Genomic DNA, 22,744 nt, shown 5'->3' with positions numbered 1-22,744 from the left:
ATTAAATCTGGTTTGCTGCGGTTTTTTTTTCTGTGTTTTGTGGGTGTCGCATTTATTCCTCATCAAAATTACCATTCTAAAATAATACCCCCATGGTTCTGTTTCATCCCTCTTTCTGCTCATCTAACGATGTGAAGAGTGTAGTGGAACGACAGGTAATGTTGATACCGAGTGTGTGTGTGTGTGTGTGTGTGTGTGTGTGTGTGTGTGTGTGTGTGTGTGTGTGTGTGTGTGTGTGTGTGTGTGTGTGTGTGTGTGTGTGTGTGTGTGTGTGTGTGTGTGTGTGTGTGTGTGTGTGTGTGAGTCTGATTGGTCCTTCCAGTGGGGTTCATATAGCTCTCTACAGTGACATCTACCGTAAACATGATTATTAGATGTCGTTATTATCTTTATTGCATTTCCATTATCTTTGCAAAATGGTGTTAATTTACAAAAGTTGTAATTTTTTATCCCATTATGAGAGACATAAAGGTGGATCATATAATCAGGAAATGGGATTGAAAATACTTGATAAATACTACATGACCAAAAATATGTGGACACATGCTTGTCGAACATCTCATTCCAAAATCATGGGCATTAATATGGAGTTGGTCCCCCCTTTGCTGCTATAACAGCCTCCACTCTTCAGGGAAGGCTTTCCACAAAATGTTGGAACATTGCTGCAGAGATTTGCTCCCATTCAGCCACAAGAGCATTAGTGTGGTCGGGGACTGATGTTGGGTGATTAGGCCTGGCTCGCAGTCGGCGTTCCAATCCATCCCAAAGGTGTTCGATGGGGTTGAGGTCAGGGCTCTGTTCAGGCCAGTCAAGTTCTTCCACACCGATATTGACAAACCATTTCTGTATGGACCTCACTTTGTGCACGGGTGCTTTGTCATGCTGAAACAGGAAAGGGCCTTACCCAAACTGTTGCCACAAAGTTGGAAGCACAGAATCTTCTAGAATGTCATTGTATGCTGTAGCGTTAAGATTTCCCTTCACTGGAACTAAGGGGCCCGAACCATGAAAAACAGCCCCAGACCATTATTCCACCTCTAAATAACAATTTATTGGTGACATACACATGTTTAGCAGATGTTATTGCAGATGTAGTGAAACGCTTGTGTTCCTAGCTCCAACAGTGCAGTAATTTCTAACAATTCATAACAATAACCACAAATTCAAAAGTAAAAGAATGGAATTAAGAAATAGATAAATATTAGGATGTCGGAGTCCGGAGTATAAATATATATACGTAATGGAATGTATAGATGTTATAAACATAATGAACAAGTATGTGGATATAATATGTAGTATATCTGAAGAATATGAATGATAGAATTGTATATATACTGCAATAGTTGAATAGGATGGACTTGACTAGAATACAGTATATACATATGAAATGAGTAAAACAGTATGTAAACAGCATTTAAAGTGACCAGTGTTCCATTATTAAAGGGACCAGTGTTCCATTATTAAAGGGACCAGTGTTCCATTATTAAAGGGACCAGTGTTCCATTATTAAAGGGACCAGTGTTCCATTATTAAAGGGACCAGTGTTCCATTATTAAAGTGACCAGTGTTCCATTGTTAAAGTGACCAGTGTTCCATTATTAAAGGGACCAGTGTTCCATTATTAAAGTGGCCAGTGTTCCATTATTAAAGGGACCAGTGTTCCATTATTAAAGTGACCAGTGTTCCATTATTAAAGTGACCAGTGTTCCATTATTAAAGTGACCAGTGTTCCATTATTAAAGTGACCAGTGTTCCATTATTAAAGTGACCAGTGTTCCATTATTAAAGTGACCAGTGTTCCATTATTAAAGTGACCAGTGTTCCATTATTAAAGTGACCAGTGTTCCATTATTAAAGTGACCAGTGTTCCATTATTAAAGGGACCAGTGTTCCATTATTAAAGTGGCCAGTGTTCCATGATTAAAGTGACAAGTGATTCCATGTCTATGTACATGGTGCTGCAGCCTCTAAGGTGCAGGGGTGGTATCTGGCTAGTGACAGTGACTAAGTTCACTGAGCACGTACCCTTGTAGGGTACGTATATTTGCTTTGTTAAAGTCCCCAGCTACAATAAATGCGGCCTCAGGATATGCGGTTTCCAGTTTGCACAAAGTCCAGTGATGTTCCTTGGGTGCCGTTGTGGTATCGGCTTGAGGGGGAATATGCACAGCTGTGACTATAACCGAAGAGAATTCTCTTGGGAGGTAATACTGTCGGGCATTTGATTGTGAGGTATTCTAGGTTGGGTGAACAAAAGGACTTGAGTTTCTGTATGTTATCACAATCACACCATGAGTAGTTAATCATGAAAAAATACATCACCGCCTTTCTTCTTCCCGAAGAGTTCTTTATTCCTGTCTGCGTGATGTACTGAGAACCCAACTGGCTGAATGGATGGGGACAGTATATCCGGAGAGTCCATGATTCCGTGAAACAGAGTACGTTACATTCCCTGATGTATCTCTGGAAGTAGATCCTCGCAGGTAGCGTTCTCCTAGTGTCCGCCAAACCCAGATTCTTCCGTCAGGCTGCCAGGTGGTGAAGCGTGATTCATCACTCCAGAGAACGCGTTTCCACTTCTCCAGTGTCCAATGGTGGCGAGCTCTACACCATTCCAGCTAACGCTTGGCATTGCGCATGGTGATCTGAGGCTTGTGTTTATCTGCTCGGCCATGGAAACCCATGTTGTTTAAACAGTCTCAGGTTGCAGTTCTTTACTGTCATGTTGTTTAAACAGTCTCAGGTTGCAGTTCTTTACTGTCATGTTGTTTAAACAGTCTCAGGTTGCAGTTCTTTACTGTCATGTTGTTTAAACAGTCTCAGGTTGCAGTTCTTTACTGTCATGTTGTTTAAACAGTCTCAGGTTGCAGTTCTTTACTGTCATGTTGTTTAAACAGTCTCAGGTTGCAGTTCTTTACTGTCATGTTGTTTAAACAGTCTCAGGTTGCAGTTCTTTACTGTCATGTTGTTTAAACAGTCTCAGGTTGCAGTTCTTTACTGTCATGTTGTTTAAACAGTCTCAGGTTGCAGTTCTTTACTGTCATGTTGTTTAAACAGTCTCAGGTTGGAGTTCTTTACTGTCATGTTGTTTAAACAGTCTCAGGTTGCAGTTCTTTACTGTCATGTTGTTTAAACAGTCTCAGGTTGCAGTTCTTTACTGTCATGTTGTTTAAACAGTCTCAGGTTGCAGTTCTTTACTGTCATGTTGTTTAAACAGTCTCAGGTTGCAGTTCTTTACTGTCATGTTGTTTAAACAGTCTCAGGTTGGAGTTCTAAGAGTATCTTTCCTCCTCTAGTGATATTTGCTGTCGATGTGTGAATGAAAAAAACGATGATGTGAGAATTAGCTGGCCTGTCCATAAATCTGATTTCCATTTGCAGCTACTCTTAGACCGTAGACCCAAAGTAATATGGACTGAACCTCATTTTAACTTGAGAGGGATGTGTAGAAATGGAATTTGAAGAGAAGAAAATGTGAGATATCACTTGTGTGATGTGACCATGGTCTAGACCTTTCATTCATTGTACTGGCTGAAGTTTGTCCACTTTAGACAAACTTAAGACTTGCTTGTTAACTGAACCACCTGACTGGTCACATATCACGTTTCAAGGTAAGACCCGGATGCAGACAACGTCGAATTAACAACAGTTTAATAATCCAACAGGGGCAGGCAAACGACACGTCAAGGAGGGGCCAATTATCCAGATAGGTGGGGCAAAGGTACTGGACGGCAGGCAGGCTCAGGGTCAGGATAGGCAGAGGTCAGTAATCCAGATACGTGGGGCAAAGGTACAGGATGGCAGAGAGGCTCAGGGTCAGGATAGGCAGAAAAGGTCAAACTGGGAAAACTAGAGAACAGGAACAATAGAGAGACAGGAACAGAGGGAAGCACGCTGGTAGGCTTGACGAAATAAAACAAACTGGCAACAGACAAACAGAGAACATTTACATTTACATTTTAGTCATTTAGCAGACACTCTTATCCAGAGCGACTTACAGTAGTGAATGCATACATTTCATACATTATTTTCTGTGCTGGCCCCCCGTGGGAATCGAACCCACAACCCTGGCGTTGCAAACACCATGCTCTACCAACTGAGCTACAGGGAAGGCCGAACACAGGTATAAATACACAGGGGATAATGGAGAAGATGGGCGACACCTGGAGGGGGGTGGTGACAAGCACAAAGACAGGTGAAACAGATCAGAGTGTGGCTGGTTACATACAGTAACTGAACCACCTGGCTGGTTACATACAGTAACTGAACCACCTGGCTGGTTACATACAATAACTGAACCACCTGGCTGGTTACATACAGTAACTGAACCACCTGGCTGGTTACATACAGTAACTGAAGCACCTGGCTGGTTACATACAGTAACTGAACCACCTGGCTGGTTACATACAGTAACTGAACCACCTGGCTGGTTACATACAGTAACTGAACCACCTGGCTGGTTACATACAGTAACTGAACCACCTGGCTGGTTACATACAGTAACTGAACCACCTGGCTGGTTACATACAGTAACTGAAGCATCTGATACACGTTGTGTTTTATTACCATGGTGTTGTGTGTTATGTTACCATGGTGTTGTGTTATGTTACCATGGTGTTGTGTGTTATGTTACCGTGGTGTTGTGTGTTATGTTACCATGGTGTTGTGTTATGTTACCATGGTGTTGTGTGTTATGTTACCGTGGTGTTGTGTGTTATGTTACCATGGTGTTGTGTGACGTTACCATGGTGTTGTGTTATGTTACCGTGGTGTTGTGTGTTATGTTACCGTGGTGTTGTGTGTTATGTTACCGTGGTGTTGTGTTATGTTACCATGGTGTTGTGTGTTATGTTACCATGGTGTTGTGTGTTATGTTACCATGGTGTTGTGTGTTATGTTACCATGGTGTTGTGTGTTATGTTACCATGGTGTTGTGTGTTATGTTACCGTGGTGTTGTGTGTTACGTTACCGTGGTGTTGTGTTACGTTACCATGGTGTTGTGTTACGTTACCATGGTGTTGTGTTATGTTACCGGTGTGTTATGTTACCGTGGTGTTGTGTTACATTACCATGGTGTTGTGTTACGTTACCATGGTGTTGTGTGTTATGTTACCATGGTGTTGTGTTATGTTACCATGGTGTTGTGTGTTATGTTACCATGGTGTTGTGTGTTACGTTACCATGGTGTTGTGTGATGTTACCATGGTGTTGTGTGTTATGTTACCATGGTGTTGTGTGTTATGTTACCGTGGTGTTGTGTGTTATGTTACTGTGGTGTTGTGTTATGTTACCATGGTGTTGTGTGTCATGTTACCATGGTGTTGTGTGTCATGTTACCATGGTGTTGTGTGTTATGTTACCATGGTGTTGTGTGTTATGTTACCATGGTGTTGTGTGTTATGTTACCGTGGTGTTGTGTTACGTTACCATGGTGTTGTGTGTTATATTACCGTGGTGTTGTGTTACGTTACCATGGTGTTGTGTGTTATGTTACCGTGGTGTTGTGTGTTATATTACCGTGGTGTTGTGTTACGTTACCATGGTGTTGTGTGTTATGTTACCATGGTGTTGTGTTACGTTACCATGGTGTTGTGTTACGTTACCGTGGTGTTGTGTTATGTTACCGTGGTGTTGTGTTACGTTACCATGGTGTTGTGTGTTATGTTACCATGGTGTTGTGTTACGTTACCATGGTGTTGTGTTACGTTACCATGGTGTTGTGTTACGTTACCATGGTGTTGTGTTACGTTACCGTGGTGTTGTGTTATGTTACCGTGGTGTTGTGTGTCATGTTACCATGGTGTTGTGTGTTATGTTACCATGGTGTTGTGTGTTATGTTACCATGGTGTTGTGTTATGTTACCATGGTGTTGTGTGTTATGTTACCGTGGTGTTGTGTTACGTTACCATGGTGTTGTGTTATGTTACCATGGTGTTATGTTACCGTGGTGTTGTGTTATGTTACCATGGTGTTGTGTTATGTTACCATGGTGTTGTGTTACGTTACCGTGGTGTTGTGTTACGTTACCATGGTGTTGTGTTACGTTACCGTGGTGTTGTGTTACGTTACCATGGTGTTGTGTTACGTTACCGTGGTGTTGTGTTACGTTACCATGGTGTTGTGTTACGTTACCATGCTGTTGTGTTACGTTACCGTGGTGTGTTTCTGTCAAGCAGGTGAAGTGCTGTAAGTACTGGCCGGACGACACAGAGATCTACAGAGACATCAAGGTGACGCTCATAGAGACTCAGCTACTGTCAGAGTACGTCATACGGACCTTCGCTGTCGAGAAGGTGAGACTGGCTACAGAATACAGCTCTGTTCCCATATCCACACTGCCGTTACTATGTAGAATACAGCTCTGTTCCCATATCCACACTGCCGTTACTATGTAGAATACAGCTCTGTTCCCATATCCACACTGCCGTTACTATGTAGAATACAGCTCTGTTCCCATATCCACACTGCCATTACTATGTAGAATACAGCTCTGTTCCCATATCCACACTGCCATTACTATGTAGAATACAGCTCTGTTCCCATATCCACACTGCCATTACTATGTAGAATACAGCTCTGTTCCCATATCCACACTGCCGTTACTATGTAGAATACAGCTCTGTTCCCATATCCACACTGCCATTACTATGTAGAATACAGCTCTGTTCCCATATCCACACTGCCATTACTATGTAGAATACAGCTCTGTTCCCATATCCACACTGCCATTACTATGTAGAATACAGCTCTGTTCCCATATCCACACTGCCGTTACTATGTAGAATACAGCTCTGTTCCCATATCCACACTGCCGTTACTATGTAGAATACAGCTCTGTTCCCATATCCACACTGCCATTACTATGTAGAATACAGCTCTGTTCCCATATCCACACTGCCGTTACTATGTAGAATACAGCTCTGTTCCCATATCCACACTGCCTCTCTGTGTGGACAACGGTATCCTGTCGAACACACAGGAGTAGAGGGACGCAGGCCGTATTAACAGAAGATCCAATCGAGAGAGAGAGCTGGGTCGACGATACTGACGCTGATAAAAACACATGCAGCAGGGTTGCACAGCGCCAGTTCTCTAAAGGGAAAACAGAAGTTGATTGAAGTCCTGTGTAATTCTGTGTGTAGTTGACTGAGTGTTTTTCCTCCGTCCTCCAGAGAGGAGCACATGAGATTCGGGAGATCCGTCAGTTCCACTTCACAGGGTGGCCGGACCACGGGGTGCCCTACCACGCTACTGGTCTCCTGGGCTTCGTACGTAGGGTGAAGGCCAAGACACTCACCATCGCTGGACCCATGGTGATCCACTGCAGGTGGGAATGTCTGGAGGGACTCTGTCTTCTCTCTGTCTCCTCTCTGTCTTGTCTCTGTCTTGTCTCTGTCTCCTCTCTGTCTTCTGTCTTGTCTCTGTCTTCTCTCTGTCTTCTCTCTGTCTCCTCTCTGTCTCCTCTCTGTCTCCTCTCTGTCTTCTGTCTTGTCTCTGTCTCCTCTCTGTCTTGTCTCTGTCTTCTCTCTGTCTCCTCTCTGTCTCCTCTCTCTCTCCTCTCTGTCTCCTCTCTGTCTTCTCTCTTTCTCCTCTCTGTCTCCTCTCTGTCTTGCCTCTGTCTTGTCTCTGTCTTCTCTCTGTCTTCTCTCTGTCTTCTCTCTGTCTTCTCTCTGTCTCCTCTCTGTCTCCTCTCTCTCTCCTCTCTGTCTTGTCTCTGTCTTCTCTCTGTCTCCTCTCTGTCTCCTCTCTGTCTTGCCTCTGTCTTGTCTCTGTCTTCTCTCTGTCTCCTCTCTGTCTTCTCTCTGTCTCCTCTCTGTCTCCTCTCTCTCTCCTCTCTGTCTTGTCTCTGTCTTCTCTCTGTCTCCTCTCTGTCTCCTCTCTCTCTCCTCTCTGTCTCCTCTCTGTCTTCTCTCTTTCTCCTCTCTGTCTCCTCTCTGTCTTGCCTCTGTCTTGTCTCTGTCTTCTCTCTGTCTCCTCTCTGTCTTCTCTCTGTCTCCTCTCTGTCTCCTCTCTCTCTCCTCTCTGTCTTGTCTCTGTCTTCTCTCTTTCTCCTCTCTGTCTCCTCTCTGTCTTGTCTCTGTCTTGTCTCTGTCTCCTCTCTGTCTTCTCTATGTCTTCTGTCTTGTCGTATCTCTGTCTCCTCTCTGTCTCCTCTCTGTCGTATCTCTGTCTCCCTCTCCGTCTCCTCTCCGTCTCCTCTCTGTCTCCTCTCTGTCTTCTCTCTGTCTCCTCTCTGTCGTATCTCTGTCTCCTCTCTGTCTTCTCTCTGTCTCTTCTCTGTCTTCTCTCTGTCTCCTCTCTGTCGTATCTCTGTCTTTCTCTCTCAATGTTTCTGCTCCTTCTCTGGGCCCAATCCTAACTGGAGATGGGTTTTTAACTTTCATATAAAACCATGCATTGATGTCAATGAGATTTTACCTCAAGCCAGGCATCTACCTTTCTCTCTTTCTCTCTCCCTCCCTCCTATCTCTTTTCCCCTGCTCGTTCGCTCTCTCTCTTCCTCTCTCTCGCTTACCATCACTCACTCTCTCCATCCCTCCTACCACACTCTCTCCCTCTCTCTCTCTCTCTCCCTCCCTTTCTCTCTCCCTTTCTCTCTCCCTCTCTAGTGCGGGGGCGGGCCGAACGGGCTGTTTCATAGTGATTGACATCATGCTGGACATGGCAGAGAGAGAGGGCGTGGTGGACATCTATAACTGTGTCAGAGAGCTACGCTCCAGGAGAGTCAACATGGTGCAGACAGAGGTACAGTACAGTACAGACAGACAGACAGACAGACAGACAGACAGACAGACAGACAGACAGACAGACAGACAGACAGACAGACAGACAGACAGACAGACAGACAGACAGACAGAGGTACAGTACAGAGGTACAGTACAGACAGACAGACAGAGGTACAGTACTGACAGAGGTACAGTACTGACAGACAGACAGACAGACAGACAGACAGACAGACAGACAGACAGACAGACAGACAGACAGACAGACAGACAGACAGACAGACAGACAGACAGACAGACAGACAGAGGTACAGTACAGACAGACAGACAGACAGACAGACAGACAGACAGACAGACGAGACAGACAGACAGACAGACAGACAGACAGACAGACAGACAGAGGTACAGTACAGAGGTACAGTACAGACAGACAGACAGAGGTACAGTACTGACAGAGGTACAGTACTGACAGACAGACAGACAGACAGACAGACAGACAGACAGACAGACAGACAGACAGACAGACAGACAGACAGACAGTACAGAGGTACAGTACAGACAGACAGACAGAGTTACAGTACTGACAGAGGTACAGTACTGACAGACAGACAGACAGACAGACAGACAGACAGACAGACAGACAGACAGACAGACAGACAGACAGACAGACAGACAGACAGACAGACAGACAGACAGACAGAGGTACAGTACTGCTGTAGGACACACCATGTTCTACATAATCATCATAATAATGGATTTCTATAGTGGTGTCTCAGGTTTTCAAGGTGTTTCAGCCTCTCTGGACTATGTAGGTAGATGTACGATTATCAGTGTCAAGAGGCCCAGTCTGTTATGGCACCTGTGATAACTAAGTCCCTGGTTCAATCCCCAGCCCAGCTCTTCCCCCTCAATCGCTGCAATAGGAATGGGGGAAACTCACCTCATCCACTACCGACATGTGTTCAGAGGATAGAAATTCATCAAAACATCAACACTGATTTTAAACCAAAAACAAAAATTGGCATTACATTGAGGCTAACGCTCTCAACAACAAATACTATCTCCTGTTCCCCTTAAAGACACTGAGGAGGGCATAACAAGCTCACTCTAATCCAGATCACTCAACCCCACACCATCCACCCCCCTCCAGCCTTCCACCCAGCCAGCCACCCAGCCTTCCACCCAGCCAGCCACCCAGCCAGCCAGCCAGCCACCCACCCAGCCAGCCACCCAGCCAGCCAGCCAGCCAGCCAGCCAGCCAGCCAGCCAGCCAGGTAGACAGCCAGCCAGCCAGCCAGCCAACCAGCCACCCAGCCAGCCAGCCAGCCAGCCACCCAGCCAGCCACCCAGCCAGCCAGCCACCCAGCCAGCCAGCCAGCCAGCCAGCCAGCCAGCCAGCCACCCAGCCAGCCAGCCACCCAGGCAGCCAGCCACCCAGCCACCCACCCACCCAGCCAGCCAGCCAAGTAGACAGCCAGCCAAGTAGACAGCCATGGCTTCAGGCTTGATGTAAACCAGTTGTGAAGTGACATTTTTGAGATGAACATTCCCGCTGTCACTTTTGTACCAATCCCTGTGACATTCTAAGGTCAATGACACGACACGCGATGATGTCATTGGTTAAGGAACAGCAGGGTTCTATTGGTGTTTAGAACCTCGTTAGTTAGCCTGAGTGTTCTATTCTGACCTTTTGACCTTTACGGTTCCGTAGACATGGTGACTAAACATCACTAATGATTCTAAGACAGGCATTTAAACTTTAACTGAAGCTCAGTTGCACTAAAATGTCAAAAACAACAACAACAACAACAAAACAAATTATTTATTGCACACATCTGCTGGTAGTTCAGCTGGTAGAGCATGGCACTGGTAGTTCAGCTGGTAGAGCATGGCACTGGCAGTTCAGCTGGTAGAGCATGGCACTGGCAGTTCAGCTGGTAGAGCATGGCACTGGTAGTTCAGCTGGTAGAGCATGGCACTGGCAGTTCAGCTGGTAGAGCATGGCACTGGTAGTTCAGCTGGTAGAGCATGGCACTGGTAGTTCAGCTGGTAGAGCATGGCACTGGCAGTTCAGCTGGTAGAGCATGGCACTGGTAGTTCAGCTGGTAGAGCATGGCACTGGTAGTTCAGCTGGTAGAGCATGACACTGGTAGTTCAGCTGGTAGAGCATGACACTGGTAGTTCAGCTGGTAGAGCATGGCACTGGTAGTTCAGCTGGTAGAGCATGGCACTGGTAGTTCAGCTGGTAGAGCATGACACTGGTAGTTCAGCTGGTAGAGCATGGCACTGGCAGTTCAGCTGGTAGAGCATGGCACTGGTAGTTCAGCTGGTAGAGCATGGCACTGGTAGTTCAGCTGGTAGAGCATGGCACTGGCAGTTCAGCTGGTAGAGCATGGCACTGGTAGTTCAGCTGGTAGAGCATGGCACTGGCAGTTCAGCTGGTAGAGCATGGCACTGGTAGTTCAGCTGGTAGAGCATGGCACTGGTAGTTCAGCTGGTAGAGCATGGCACTGGTAGTTCAGCTGGTAGAGCATGGCACTGGCAGTTCAGCTGGTAGAGCATGGCACTGGCAGTTCAGCTGGTAGAGCATGGCACTGGTAGTTCAGCTGGTAGAGCATGGCACTGGTAGTTCAGCTGGTAGAGCATGACACTGGTAGTTCAGCTGGTAGAGCATGGCACTGGTAGTTCAGCTGGTAGAGCATGGCACTGGTAGTTCAGCTGGTAGAGCATGGCACTGGTAGTTCAGCTGGTAGAGCATGACACTGGTAGTTCAGCTGGTAGAGCATGACACTGGTAGTTCAGCTGGTAGAGCATGGCACTGGCAGTTCAGCTGGTAGAGCATGGCACTGGTAGTTCAGCTGGTAGAGCATGGCACTGGTAGTTCAGCTGGTAGAGCATGGCACTGGTAGTTCAGCTGGTAGAGCATGGCACTGGTAGTTCAGCTGGTAGAGCATGGCACTGGTAGTTCAGCTGGTAGAGCATGGCACTGGTAGTTCAGCTGGTAGAGCATGGCACTGGTAGTTCAGCTGGTAGAGCATGACACTGGCAGTTCAGCTGGTAGAGCATGGCACTGGTAGTTCAGCTGGTAGAGCATGACACTGGCAGTTCAGCTGGTAGAGCATGGCACTGGTAGTTCAGCTGGTAGAGCATGACACTGGCAGTTCAGCTGGTAGAGCATGGCACTGGTAGTTCAGCTGGTAGAGCATGACACTGGCAGTTCAGCTGGTAGAGCATGGCACTGGTAGTTCAGCTGGTAGAGCATGGCACTGGTAGTTCAGCTGGTAGAGCATGACACTGGCAGTTCAGCTGGTAGAGCATGGCACTGGTAGTTCAGCTGGTAGAGCATGGCACTGGTAGTTCAGCTGGTAGAGCATGGCACTGGCAGTTCAGCTGGTAGAGCATGGCACTGGTAGTTCAGCTGGTAGAGCATGACACTGGCAGTTCAGCTGGTAGAGCATGGCACTGGTAGTTCAGCTGGTAGAGCATGGCACTGGTAGTTCAGCTGGTAGAGCATGGCACTGGCAGTTCAGCTGGTAGAGCATGGCACTGGTAGTTCAGCTGGTAGAGCATGGCACTGGTAGTTCAGCTGGTAGAGCATGGCACTGGTAGTTCAGCTGGTAGAGCATGGCACTGGTAGTTCAGCTGGTAGAGCATGACACTGGTAGTTCAGCTGGTAGAGCATGGCACTGGTAGTTCAGCTGGTAGAGCATGGCACTGGCAGTTCAGCTGGTAGAGCATGGCACTGGTAGTTCAGCTGGTAGAGCATGGCACTGGCAGTTCAGCTGGTAGAGCATGGCACTGGCAGTTCAGCTGGTAGAGCATGACACTGGTAGTTCAGCTGGTAGAGCATGGCACTGGTAGTTCAGCTGGTAGAGCATGACACTGGTAGTTCAGCTGGTAGAGCATGACACTGGTAGTTCAGCTGGTAGAGCATGGCACTGGTAGTTCAGCTGGTAGAGCATGACACTGGTAGTTCAGCTGGTAGAGCATGGCACTGGTAGTTCAGCTGGTAGAGCATGGCACTGGTAAAGCCAGGGTTGTGGGTTCGACTACCACGGGGGGGACCAGAAAATGTACGCGCTCACTGCTGTAAGTCGCGCTGGATAAAAGTGTCTGCTAAATGACTAACCGGTAAAATGGTTGTATTCTATCGCCTGCCTCAGAACACTCTAGAACAGCTAAGTGTGTCGTAAGATGCTTTTTTCCGCCCTCCCGCGTCACATTATACACACAAGATCTCTGCTAAACACAGAATCAAGATGTTTATCTGTCTCTCTGTGACCCCTTGAAAACTTCAGAACAGAGTTGACTACAAATACAAAGTTGCCAATGTCTTTGCAGATGTTACAAACAAAGGGACGGATAAAAAGACACTTAAAATGAAAACTGAGAAGACTGCAATAAAAATGTAAATAACAGGCTATAGGCCTATATCAATCATATCGAAATACATTTCATGTTCAATCATTTCAGTTCTATTTTGTCTCTTTCTTTGACTTAGACTGACCAGGTGAAGCCAAGTGAAAGCTATGATTCCCCTTCCATCCCCTTCAATCAGTGTAGGTGAAGGATTTTTATGCCTTGAGACATGGATTGTGTATGTGTGCCATTCAGAGGGTGAATGGGCAAGACCAAAGATTTAAGTGCCTTTGGTAGTTGGCACACCAGTTTGAGTTTGTCAAGAACTGCAACGCTGCTGTTATTTTTTTTTTTCTTCACGCTCAACAGTTTTCCCGTGTGTATCAAGAATGGTCCAGCACACAAAAGGAAAACCAGGAAATGTGGCACACAAGGGTGGGAAGCATTGAGGTCAACATGGGGTCAGCATCCCTGTGGAACGCTTTCGACACCTTGTAGAGTCCATGTCCGGATGAATTGAGGCTGTTCTGAGGGCGAAAGGTGGTGCAACTCAAATATTTTTACGAAGATGTTCCTAATGTTTTGTGCGCTCAGTGTATTTCATGATGTGTAAGCTAACATGTTCTTATTTATTTAACTAGGCAAGTCAGTTTAAGAACAAATTCTTATTTTACTATGACGGCCTACCAGGGAACAGCGGGTTAACTTCCTTGTTCAGGGGGCAGAACGACAGATTATAATTTTTTTTCCCCTCGTCAGCTCAGGGATTCGATCCAGCAACCTTTCAGTTACTGGCTCAACGCTCTAACTACTAGGCTACCTGGCACCCCAACATGTGATCAATGATGTGCCAAATCTGTGATTTAGTACATTATTATAGGGCATAAGCATTAGAATAAGCCACCTCAATATTTGCAGCCGTGATTGGTAATATCTCTCTAGGAGCTGATCCATTGTCAGTTTATGTGAAATAATTCTAAATGTTAAAAGGTCAGATTTTGAACTGTGAAAGCTGATCTGAGAGCAGCGATCGCTTTTCTTTCCATCCTGTCAGTATCAACACTACGCCTCAACGACACACTGAGTGAACCTTGTCTCAGTGTGGTGTTCTGGGAAAACACGTTACATCTTCGGGGCCGTTGTAGGAAAGAGGCATCGTTAATAAAATTAAAAAAAGACTCAGAAGTCTAAGTTTCCATCGCTGTGGGGAAACCGGACCCAGAACAGCGAATCTGAAAAGGTAACGGGTGGCCTCAGGGTTAGAAACCGTGTCAAAGAACTAATACACCTGCGAGGGACAAACACACACACACACACACACACACACACACACACACACACCCCACACCCGAATCCGCCACACACACACACACACACACACACACACACACACACACACACACCCCACACCCGAATCCTCCACACACACACACACACACACACACACACACACACACACACACACACACACACACACGAATCCTCCCCCCCACACACACACACACACACACACACACACCGAATCCTCCACACACACACACACACACACACACACACACACACACACACACCCCACACCCGAATCCTCCACACACACACACACACACACACACACACACACACACACACACACACACACACACACACACACAGACACACACACACACACACGAATCCTCCCCCCCACACACACACACACACACACACCGAATCCTCCACACACACACACACACACACACACACACACACACACACACGAATCCTCCCCCCACACACACACACACACACACACCGAATCCTCCACACACACACACAGACACACACACACAGACACACACACACACACACACACACACACACAGACACACACACAGACACACACACACACACACACACCCCACACCGAATCCTCCACACACACACACACACACACACACACAGACACACACACACACACAAATCCTCCCCCCACACACACACACACACACCGAATCCTCCACACACACACACACACACAGACACACACACACAGACACACACACACACACCCCACACCCGAATCCTCCACACACACACACACACACACACACACACACACACACACACACACACACACACACACACACACACACACACACACACACACACGAATCCTCCCCCCACACACACACACACACACACACACACACACACACACACACCGAATCCTCCCCCCTACACACACCCGAATCCCCCCCACACACACACACACACACACGAATCCTCCCCCACACACACACACACACCCGAATCCCCCCCACACACACACACACACACACACACACACGAATCCTCCCCCCCCACACATACACTCACACCCGAATCCCCCCCACACACACACACACACACACACACACACACACACACACACACACACACACACACACACACACACACACACACACTCTGTGAAGGTCAGTGAACCGGTGGAGTGTTTGTCAGTCAGTCATTTGTTCTCCAGTTGCTGAAGTCAAGATCGTCCCCGTCGTCATCTCTGAAACATTTGCCCGTTAAATCCAATGACGCCTGTGATTTAAAAGGAATTAGGGTGAAATGATGCATTCGGCTCCACTATGGATGACTCCCTGTTCAGTCCTTCAGTAGCAAACCTAACGCAACACAACGCAACACAACGCTACACAACGCTACACAATGCCAGCCTGGCATAAAGCTGGCAGCAGCCATGAGCTCTCCCTGGATGATATCACCCACCCTCATCGTTGAGCTAAACCTGCTCGTTTACAAGCCAGTAAAAATATTTTATTATTCTCTTATTGTCTAACTTCTGCCAGCCTGCCTGCCGCCCAGCTTCAGCAGCTGTGAAAAGAGACTGGGTGTTTTCTTCTCTCTCTCTCTCTCTCTCTCTCTCTCTCTCTCTCTCTCTCTCTCTCTCTCTCTCTCTGTCTCCTCTCTGTATCCTCTCTGTTTCCTCTCTGTCTCCTCTCTGTCTCCTCTCTGTCTCCTCTCTGTCTCTCTCTCTGTCTCTCTCTCTCTCTCTCTCTCTCTCTCTCTCTCTCTCTCTCTCTCTCTCTCATGAGACACATCAACCCCATCATCCCAGACACCCTGGACCCACTACAATTCGCATACCGTCCCAACAGATCCACAGACAACGCAATCTCAATTGCACTTCACACTGCCCTCTCCCACCTGGCCAAGAGGGGGAAATAACTATGTGAGAATGCTGTTCATTGACTACAGCTCAGCGTTCTACACCATAGTCCCCTCCAAGCTCATCAGCAAGCTAGGGACTCTGGGACTGAACCCATCCTTCTGCCGCCCCCAGGTGGTAAGGGTAGGTAACAACACATCTGCCACGCTGATCCTCAACACGGGGGCCCCTCAGGGGTGTGTCCCCTCCTGTACTCCCTGTTTACCCACGACTGCGTGGCCAGGCACGGCTCCAACACCATCATTAAGATTTGCTGACGATACGACGGTGGTAGGCCTGATCACAGAAGATAATGAGACAAGCCTATAGGGAGGAGGTCAGTGACCTGGCAGTGTGGTGCCAGATTAACAACCTCTCCCTCAACGTCAGCAAGATAAAGGAGCTGATCGTGGACCACAGGAAACGGAGGGACTGAGCATGCCCCCATCCACATTTACGGAGCTGTAGTGGAGTACTCAGTTGAAGCACCTTTGGCAGGGATTACAGCCTCGAGTCTTCTTGGGTACAAGCTCGGCACACCAGTGTTTGGGAGTTTCTCCCATTCTTCTCTGCAGATCCTCTCAAACTCTGTCAGGTTGGATGGGGAGCGGCACTGCACAACTATTTTTAGGTCTCTCCAGAGATTCGAGTCCAGGCTCTGGCTGGGCCACTCAAGGACATTCAGAGACTTGCCCCGAAGCGACTCCTGTGTTGTCTTGGCTGTGTGCTTAGGGTTGTTGTCCTGTTGGAAGGTGAACCTTCGCCCCAGTTTGAAGTCCTGAGCGCTCTGGAGCAGGTTTTCATCAAGGTTCTCTCTGTACTTTGCTTCATCTTTCCCTCGATCCTGACTGGTCTTCCAGTCCCTGCTGCTGAAAAACATCCCGACAGCATGATGCTGCCACCACCATGCTTCACCGTAGGGATGGTGCCAGGTTTCCTCCAGATGTGACGCTTGGCATTCAGGCCAAAGAGTTCAATCTTAGTTTCATCAGACCAAAGAATGTTATTTGTCATGGTCTGAGAGTCCTTTAGGTGCCTTTTGGCAAACTCCAGCGGCATGTCATGTGACTTTTACTGAGGAGTGGCTTCCGTCTGGCTACTCTACCATAAAGGCCTGATTGGTGGAGTGCTGCAGAGTTGGTTGTCCTTGTGGAAGGTTCTCCCATCGCCACAGAGGAACTCTGGAGCTCTGTCAGAGTGACCATCGGGTTCTTGGTCACCTCCCTGACCAAGGCCCTTTTCCCCCGATTGTTCAGTTTGGCCGGCTTGGTGGTTCCAAACTTCTTCCATTTAAGAATGATGGAGGCCACTGTGTTCTTGGGGGCCTTCAATGCTGCAGAAATGTTTTTGGTACCCTTCCCCAGATCTGTGCCTCGACACAATCCCGTCTCAGAGCTCTACGGACAATTCCTTCGACCTCATGGCTTGTTTTTTTGCTCTGACAATCACTGTCAACTGTGGGACCTTATATAGACAGGTGTGTGCCTTTCCAAATCATGCTAAATCAATTGAATTTACCACAGGTGGACTTCAATCAAGTTGTAGAAACATCTCAAGGATGATCAATGGAAACAGAATGTACCTGAGCTCAATTTTGAGTCTCACAGCAAAGGGTCTGAATACTTATGTAAATAAGGTATTTCAGTTCATTTTTTTAATACATTTGCTAAAAAAAAAAATCAAAACGGTTTTCGCTTTGTCATTATGGGGTATTGTGTGTATATTTATGAGGGAAAAAATATTTAATCAATTTTAGAATAAGGCTGTAATGTCCTCTCAGACAAAACCCACACACATTCACATACACACATACAGACACAACACAAATACACATTAACACACATTTTTCTACTCACCCTATATTTAGTTCAACATTGATCTGGTACTCCCTGTATATAGCTCCACATTGATCTGGTACTGGTACTCCCTGTATATAGCTCCACATTGATCTGGTACTCCCTGTATATAGCTCCACATTGATCTGGTACTCCCTGTATATAGCTCCACATTGATCTGGTACTGGTACTCCCTGTATATAGCTCCACATTGATCTGGTACTGGTACTCCCTGTATATAGCTCCACATTGATCTGGTACTGGTACTCCCTGTATATAGCTCCACATTGATCTGGTACTCCCTGTATATAGCTTCACATTGATCTGGTACTTCCTGTATATAGCTCCACATTGATCTGGTACTCCCTGTATATAGCTCCACATTGATCTGGTACTCCCTGTATATAGCTCCACATTGATCTGGTACTCCCTGTATATAGCTCCACATTGATCTGGTACTCCCTGTATATAGCTCCACATTGATCTGGTACTCCCTGTATATAGCTCCACATTGATCTGGTACTTCCTGTATATAGCTCCACATTGATCTGGTACTTCCTGTATATAGCTCCACATTGATCTGGTACTTCCTGTATATAGCTCCACATTGATCTGGTACTCCCTGTATATAGCTCCACATTGATCTGGTACTCCCTGTATATAGCTCCACATTGATCTGGTACTCCCTGTATATAGCTCCACATTGATCTGGTTCTCCTTGTATATAGTTCCACATTGATCTGGTACTCCTTGTATATAGCTCCACAATTGTGTATTTTATTCCTTGTGTTACTATTTTCTTTTGTATTATAATTTAATTGACTCTTCATCGTTAGTTAAAGGCTCGTAAGTCATGTTCCCTCTAAGCTGCGTGCGTAGCTGGTGCATGGCGTTTCCTCCGACACGTTGGTTCAGGCTGGCTTCCGGGTTAAGTGGGCATTTTGTCAAGAAGCAGCGCGGCTTGGTTGGGTTGTGTTTCGGAGGACGCACTGCTCTCGACCTTCGCCTCTCCCGAGTACCATAGGGGAGTTGCAGCGATGAGACAAGACTGTAACTACCAATTGGATACCACGGAATTGGGGAGAAAAAGAAAGGGATAAAATTCAGTTTAACAAATGTAACTTAAAGCGGGTACAGTCTCAGTGTTCACAGTAAACGCGTTTGATGTTACACAGAATGTTCAAGTTTGTTCTCAGCAAACCTGAAATTTCTCCCAAATTTTTTGGGGGAGGGAAAGTTGCTCGTAAAGCGAGCATTTCACTGAAAAGTCTACACCCGTTGTATTCGGCTCATGTGACAAAATATACTAATATTCTATAGGATATGATGCTGGTAAATGTTGATGTCATAGATGAAACGCAGCAACAACCAGTCGGGGGAATGATGAGGCCTTGGTGTTGAACCAGACACAACATCATACTGTAGTAAAACCAGTCAGTCAGGGAAGATGAACCAGATGAGGACCGCTGAACTGTATTTGACACACCCTTCATCACCTCTGTGTGTGTGTGTGTGTGTGTATATGTGTGTGTGTGTGTGTGTGTGTGTGTGTGTGTGTGTGTGTGTGTGTGTGTGTGTGTGTGTGTGTGTGTGTGTGTGTGTGTGTGTGTGTGTGTGTGTGTGTGTGTGTGTGTGTGTGTGTGTGTGTGTGTGTGTAGTCACCCCATAATACTCATCAACTATTTCTGACCTTTTTCATAAAATCTTCTTACAAACTAAAATCTTGATCTTTATTTTCCCAGGAGCAGTATGTCTTTATCCACGACGCCATCTTGGAGGCGTGTCTTTGTGGTGACACCACCATCCCAGCCAATCAGCTTCGCTCGGTCTACTATGACATGAACCGATTGGACCCCCAGACCAACTCCTCCCAGATTAAAGAGGAGTTCAGGGTGAGATTCTTGTCCATAGGGGTCCTTCCTCATTCAGGGTGAGGAGTAGACAGATACATTTTACAGAAGCAAACCACATCTGCAATGAAGGTAAGGGCTTTCCAATCAGTGGCTCTTTCCCAACAAACACAGAGGACTGTTGAACCATCCCTTATAGAAACTGTTTGGTGGCTATTGGGCCATCCTTTTAAGACCATGTGACCCTCTAACCCCTAGTATCTCTGTCTCTCTCTCCAGACTCTAAACATGGTGACTCCTACGTTGCATGTGGAGGACTGTAGAATGTCCCACTGTAACCCACTGTAACCCACTGTAACGCCCTGTAACCACTGTAACCCACTGTAACCCTCTGTAACCCACTGTAACCCACTGTAACCCACTGTAACCCACTATAACGCACTGTCACACACTGTATTTCCCTGTAACCCACTGTAACCCTCTGTAACCCACTGTAACCCACTGTAACGCCCTGTAACCCACTGTAACCCACTGTAACCCACTGTAACCCACTGTAACCCACTATAACCCACTATAACGCCCTGTAACCCACTGTAACCTACTGTAACCCACTGTAATGCCCTGTAACCCACTGTAACCCACTGTAACGCCCTGTAACCCACTGTAACCCACTATAACCCACTATAACGCCCTGTAACCCACTGTAACCTACTGTAACCCACTGTAACCCACTATAACCCACTGTATCACCATGTAACCCACTGTAAACCACTGTAACCCACTGTAACCCACTGTAACCCACTGTAACCCACTATAACGCCCTGTAACCCACTGTAACCCACTATAACCCACTGTAACCCACTATAACCCACTGTAACCCACTATAACCCACTGTATCACCATGTAACCCACTGTAACCCACTGTAACCCACTGTAACATACTGTAACCCACTGTAACCCACTGTAACCCACTGTAACCCACTGTAACCCACTGTAACCCACTGTAACACCATGTAACCCACTGTAACCCACTGCAACCCACTGTAACCCACTGTAACCCACTATAACGCACTGTAACCCACTGTAACCTACTGTAACCCACTGTAACCCACTGTAACGCCCTGTAACGCCCTGTAACCCACTGTAACGCCCTGTAACCCACTGTAACCCACTGTAACCCACTGTAACCCACTGTAACCCACTGTAACGCCCTGTAACCCACTGTAACGCCCTGTAACCCACTGTAACCTACTGTAACCCACTGTATCGCCCTGCAACCCACTGTAACCCATTGTATCACCATGTAACCCACTGTAACCCACTGTATTGCCCTGTAACCCACTGTAATGCCCTGTAACCCACTGTATCGCCCTGTAACCCACTGTAACACACTGTAACCCACTGTAACCTACTGTAACCCACTGTATTGCCCTGTAACCCACTGTATTGCCCTGTAACCCACTGTAACCCACTGTATCCTACTGTAACCCACTGTATCTCCCTGTAACCCACTGTATCGCCCTGTAACCCACTGTAACCCACTGTAACCCACTGTAACCTACTGTATCCCACTGTATTGCCCTGTAACCCACTGTATTGCCCTGTAACCCACTGTAACCCACTGTATCCTACTGTAACCCACTGTATCACCCTGTAATCCACTGTAACCCACTGTATCAACCTGTAACCCACTGTAATCCACTGCATTGCCCTTTAATCCACTGTAACCTACTGTAACCCACTGTATCACCCTGTAATCCACTGTAACCCACTGTATCAACCTGTAACCCACTGTAATTCACTGCATTGCCCTTTAATCCACTGTAACCTACTGTAACCCACTGCATTGCCCTGTAACCCACTGTATTGCCCTGTAACCCACTGTAACCCACTGTAACCTACTGTAACCCACTGTAACCTACTGTAACCTACTGTATCACCTTGTAACCCACAGTGCCTACTGTAACCCACTGTATTGCCCTGTAACCCACTGTAACCCACTGTATTGCCCTGTAACCCACTGTAACATACTGTAACCCACTGTATTGCCCTGTAACCCACTGTAACCCACTGTATTGCCCTGTAACCCACTGTAACCCACCGTATCACTCTGTAACCCACTGTATTGCCTTTTAACCCCATGTAACCTACTCTAACCCACTATATTGCCATGTAACCCCCTGTAACCCACTGTAACCCACTGTAACCCACTGTATCGCCCTTAACCCTCTGTAACCCACTGTAACCCACTAGATTGCCATGTAACCCCCTGTAACCCACTGTAACCTCTAGTGTCTCTCTCTCCAGACTCTGAACATGGTGACTCCTACGTTGCGTGTGGAGGACTGTAGTATCGCCCTGCTCCCCAGGAACCATGAGAAGAACCGCTGTATGGACGTCCTTCCTCCTGACCGCTGTCTGCCCTTCCTCATCACCATCGATGGAGAGAGCTCCAACTACATCAACGCTGCTCTTATGGACGTATGTCAACACACACACACACACACACACACACACACACACACACACACACACACACACACTGCATACACACACACTGCATAAACACGCACACACACTGCATACACACACTGCATACACACACACACACTGCATACACACACACACACACACACTGCATACACACACACTGCATAAACACACACACTGCATACACACACATACACTGCATACATACACACTGCATAAACATACACACACACACATTGCATACACATACACACGCTAACACACACGCACACACACTAACACACACACTCTAACA

General features: G+C 46.8%; 1 protein-coding gene across 3 annotated transcripts in view; it reads left to right on the top strand.

Annotated features, from left to right (window-relative positions):
- Positions 1-22,744, top strand: part of LOC106596771 (receptor-type tyrosine-protein phosphatase mu) — a 548,750-nt gene that overhangs the window by 477,311 nt on the left and 48,695 nt on the right. For 2 of the 3 annotated variants that reach the window (XM_045714448.1, XM_045714446.1), the window contains 5 exons: positions 6,176-6,295; positions 7,175-7,329; positions 8,612-8,747; positions 19,852-20,001; positions 22,267-22,440. In XM_045714448.1, the coding sequence (XP_045570404.1) occupies positions 6,176-6,295; positions 7,175-7,329; positions 8,612-8,747; positions 19,852-20,001; positions 22,267-22,440 (735 nt within the window). The remainder of the gene's footprint in view (positions 1-6,175; positions 6,296-7,174; positions 7,330-8,611; positions 8,748-19,851; positions 20,002-22,266; positions 22,441-22,744) is intronic. The other variant, XM_045714447.1, reaches the window with a different exon arrangement.

The sequence above is a fragment of the Salmo salar genome, chromosome ssa03 (genome assembly GCF_905237065.1).
Source record: "Salmo salar chromosome ssa03, Ssal_v3.1, whole genome shotgun sequence".
NCBI lineage: Eukaryota > Metazoa > Chordata > Actinopteri > Salmoniformes > Salmonidae > Salmo > Salmo salar.
The sequence above is the reverse complement of the archived record's forward strand: the minus strand, read 5'-3'. Positions and strand labels throughout refer to the sequence as shown.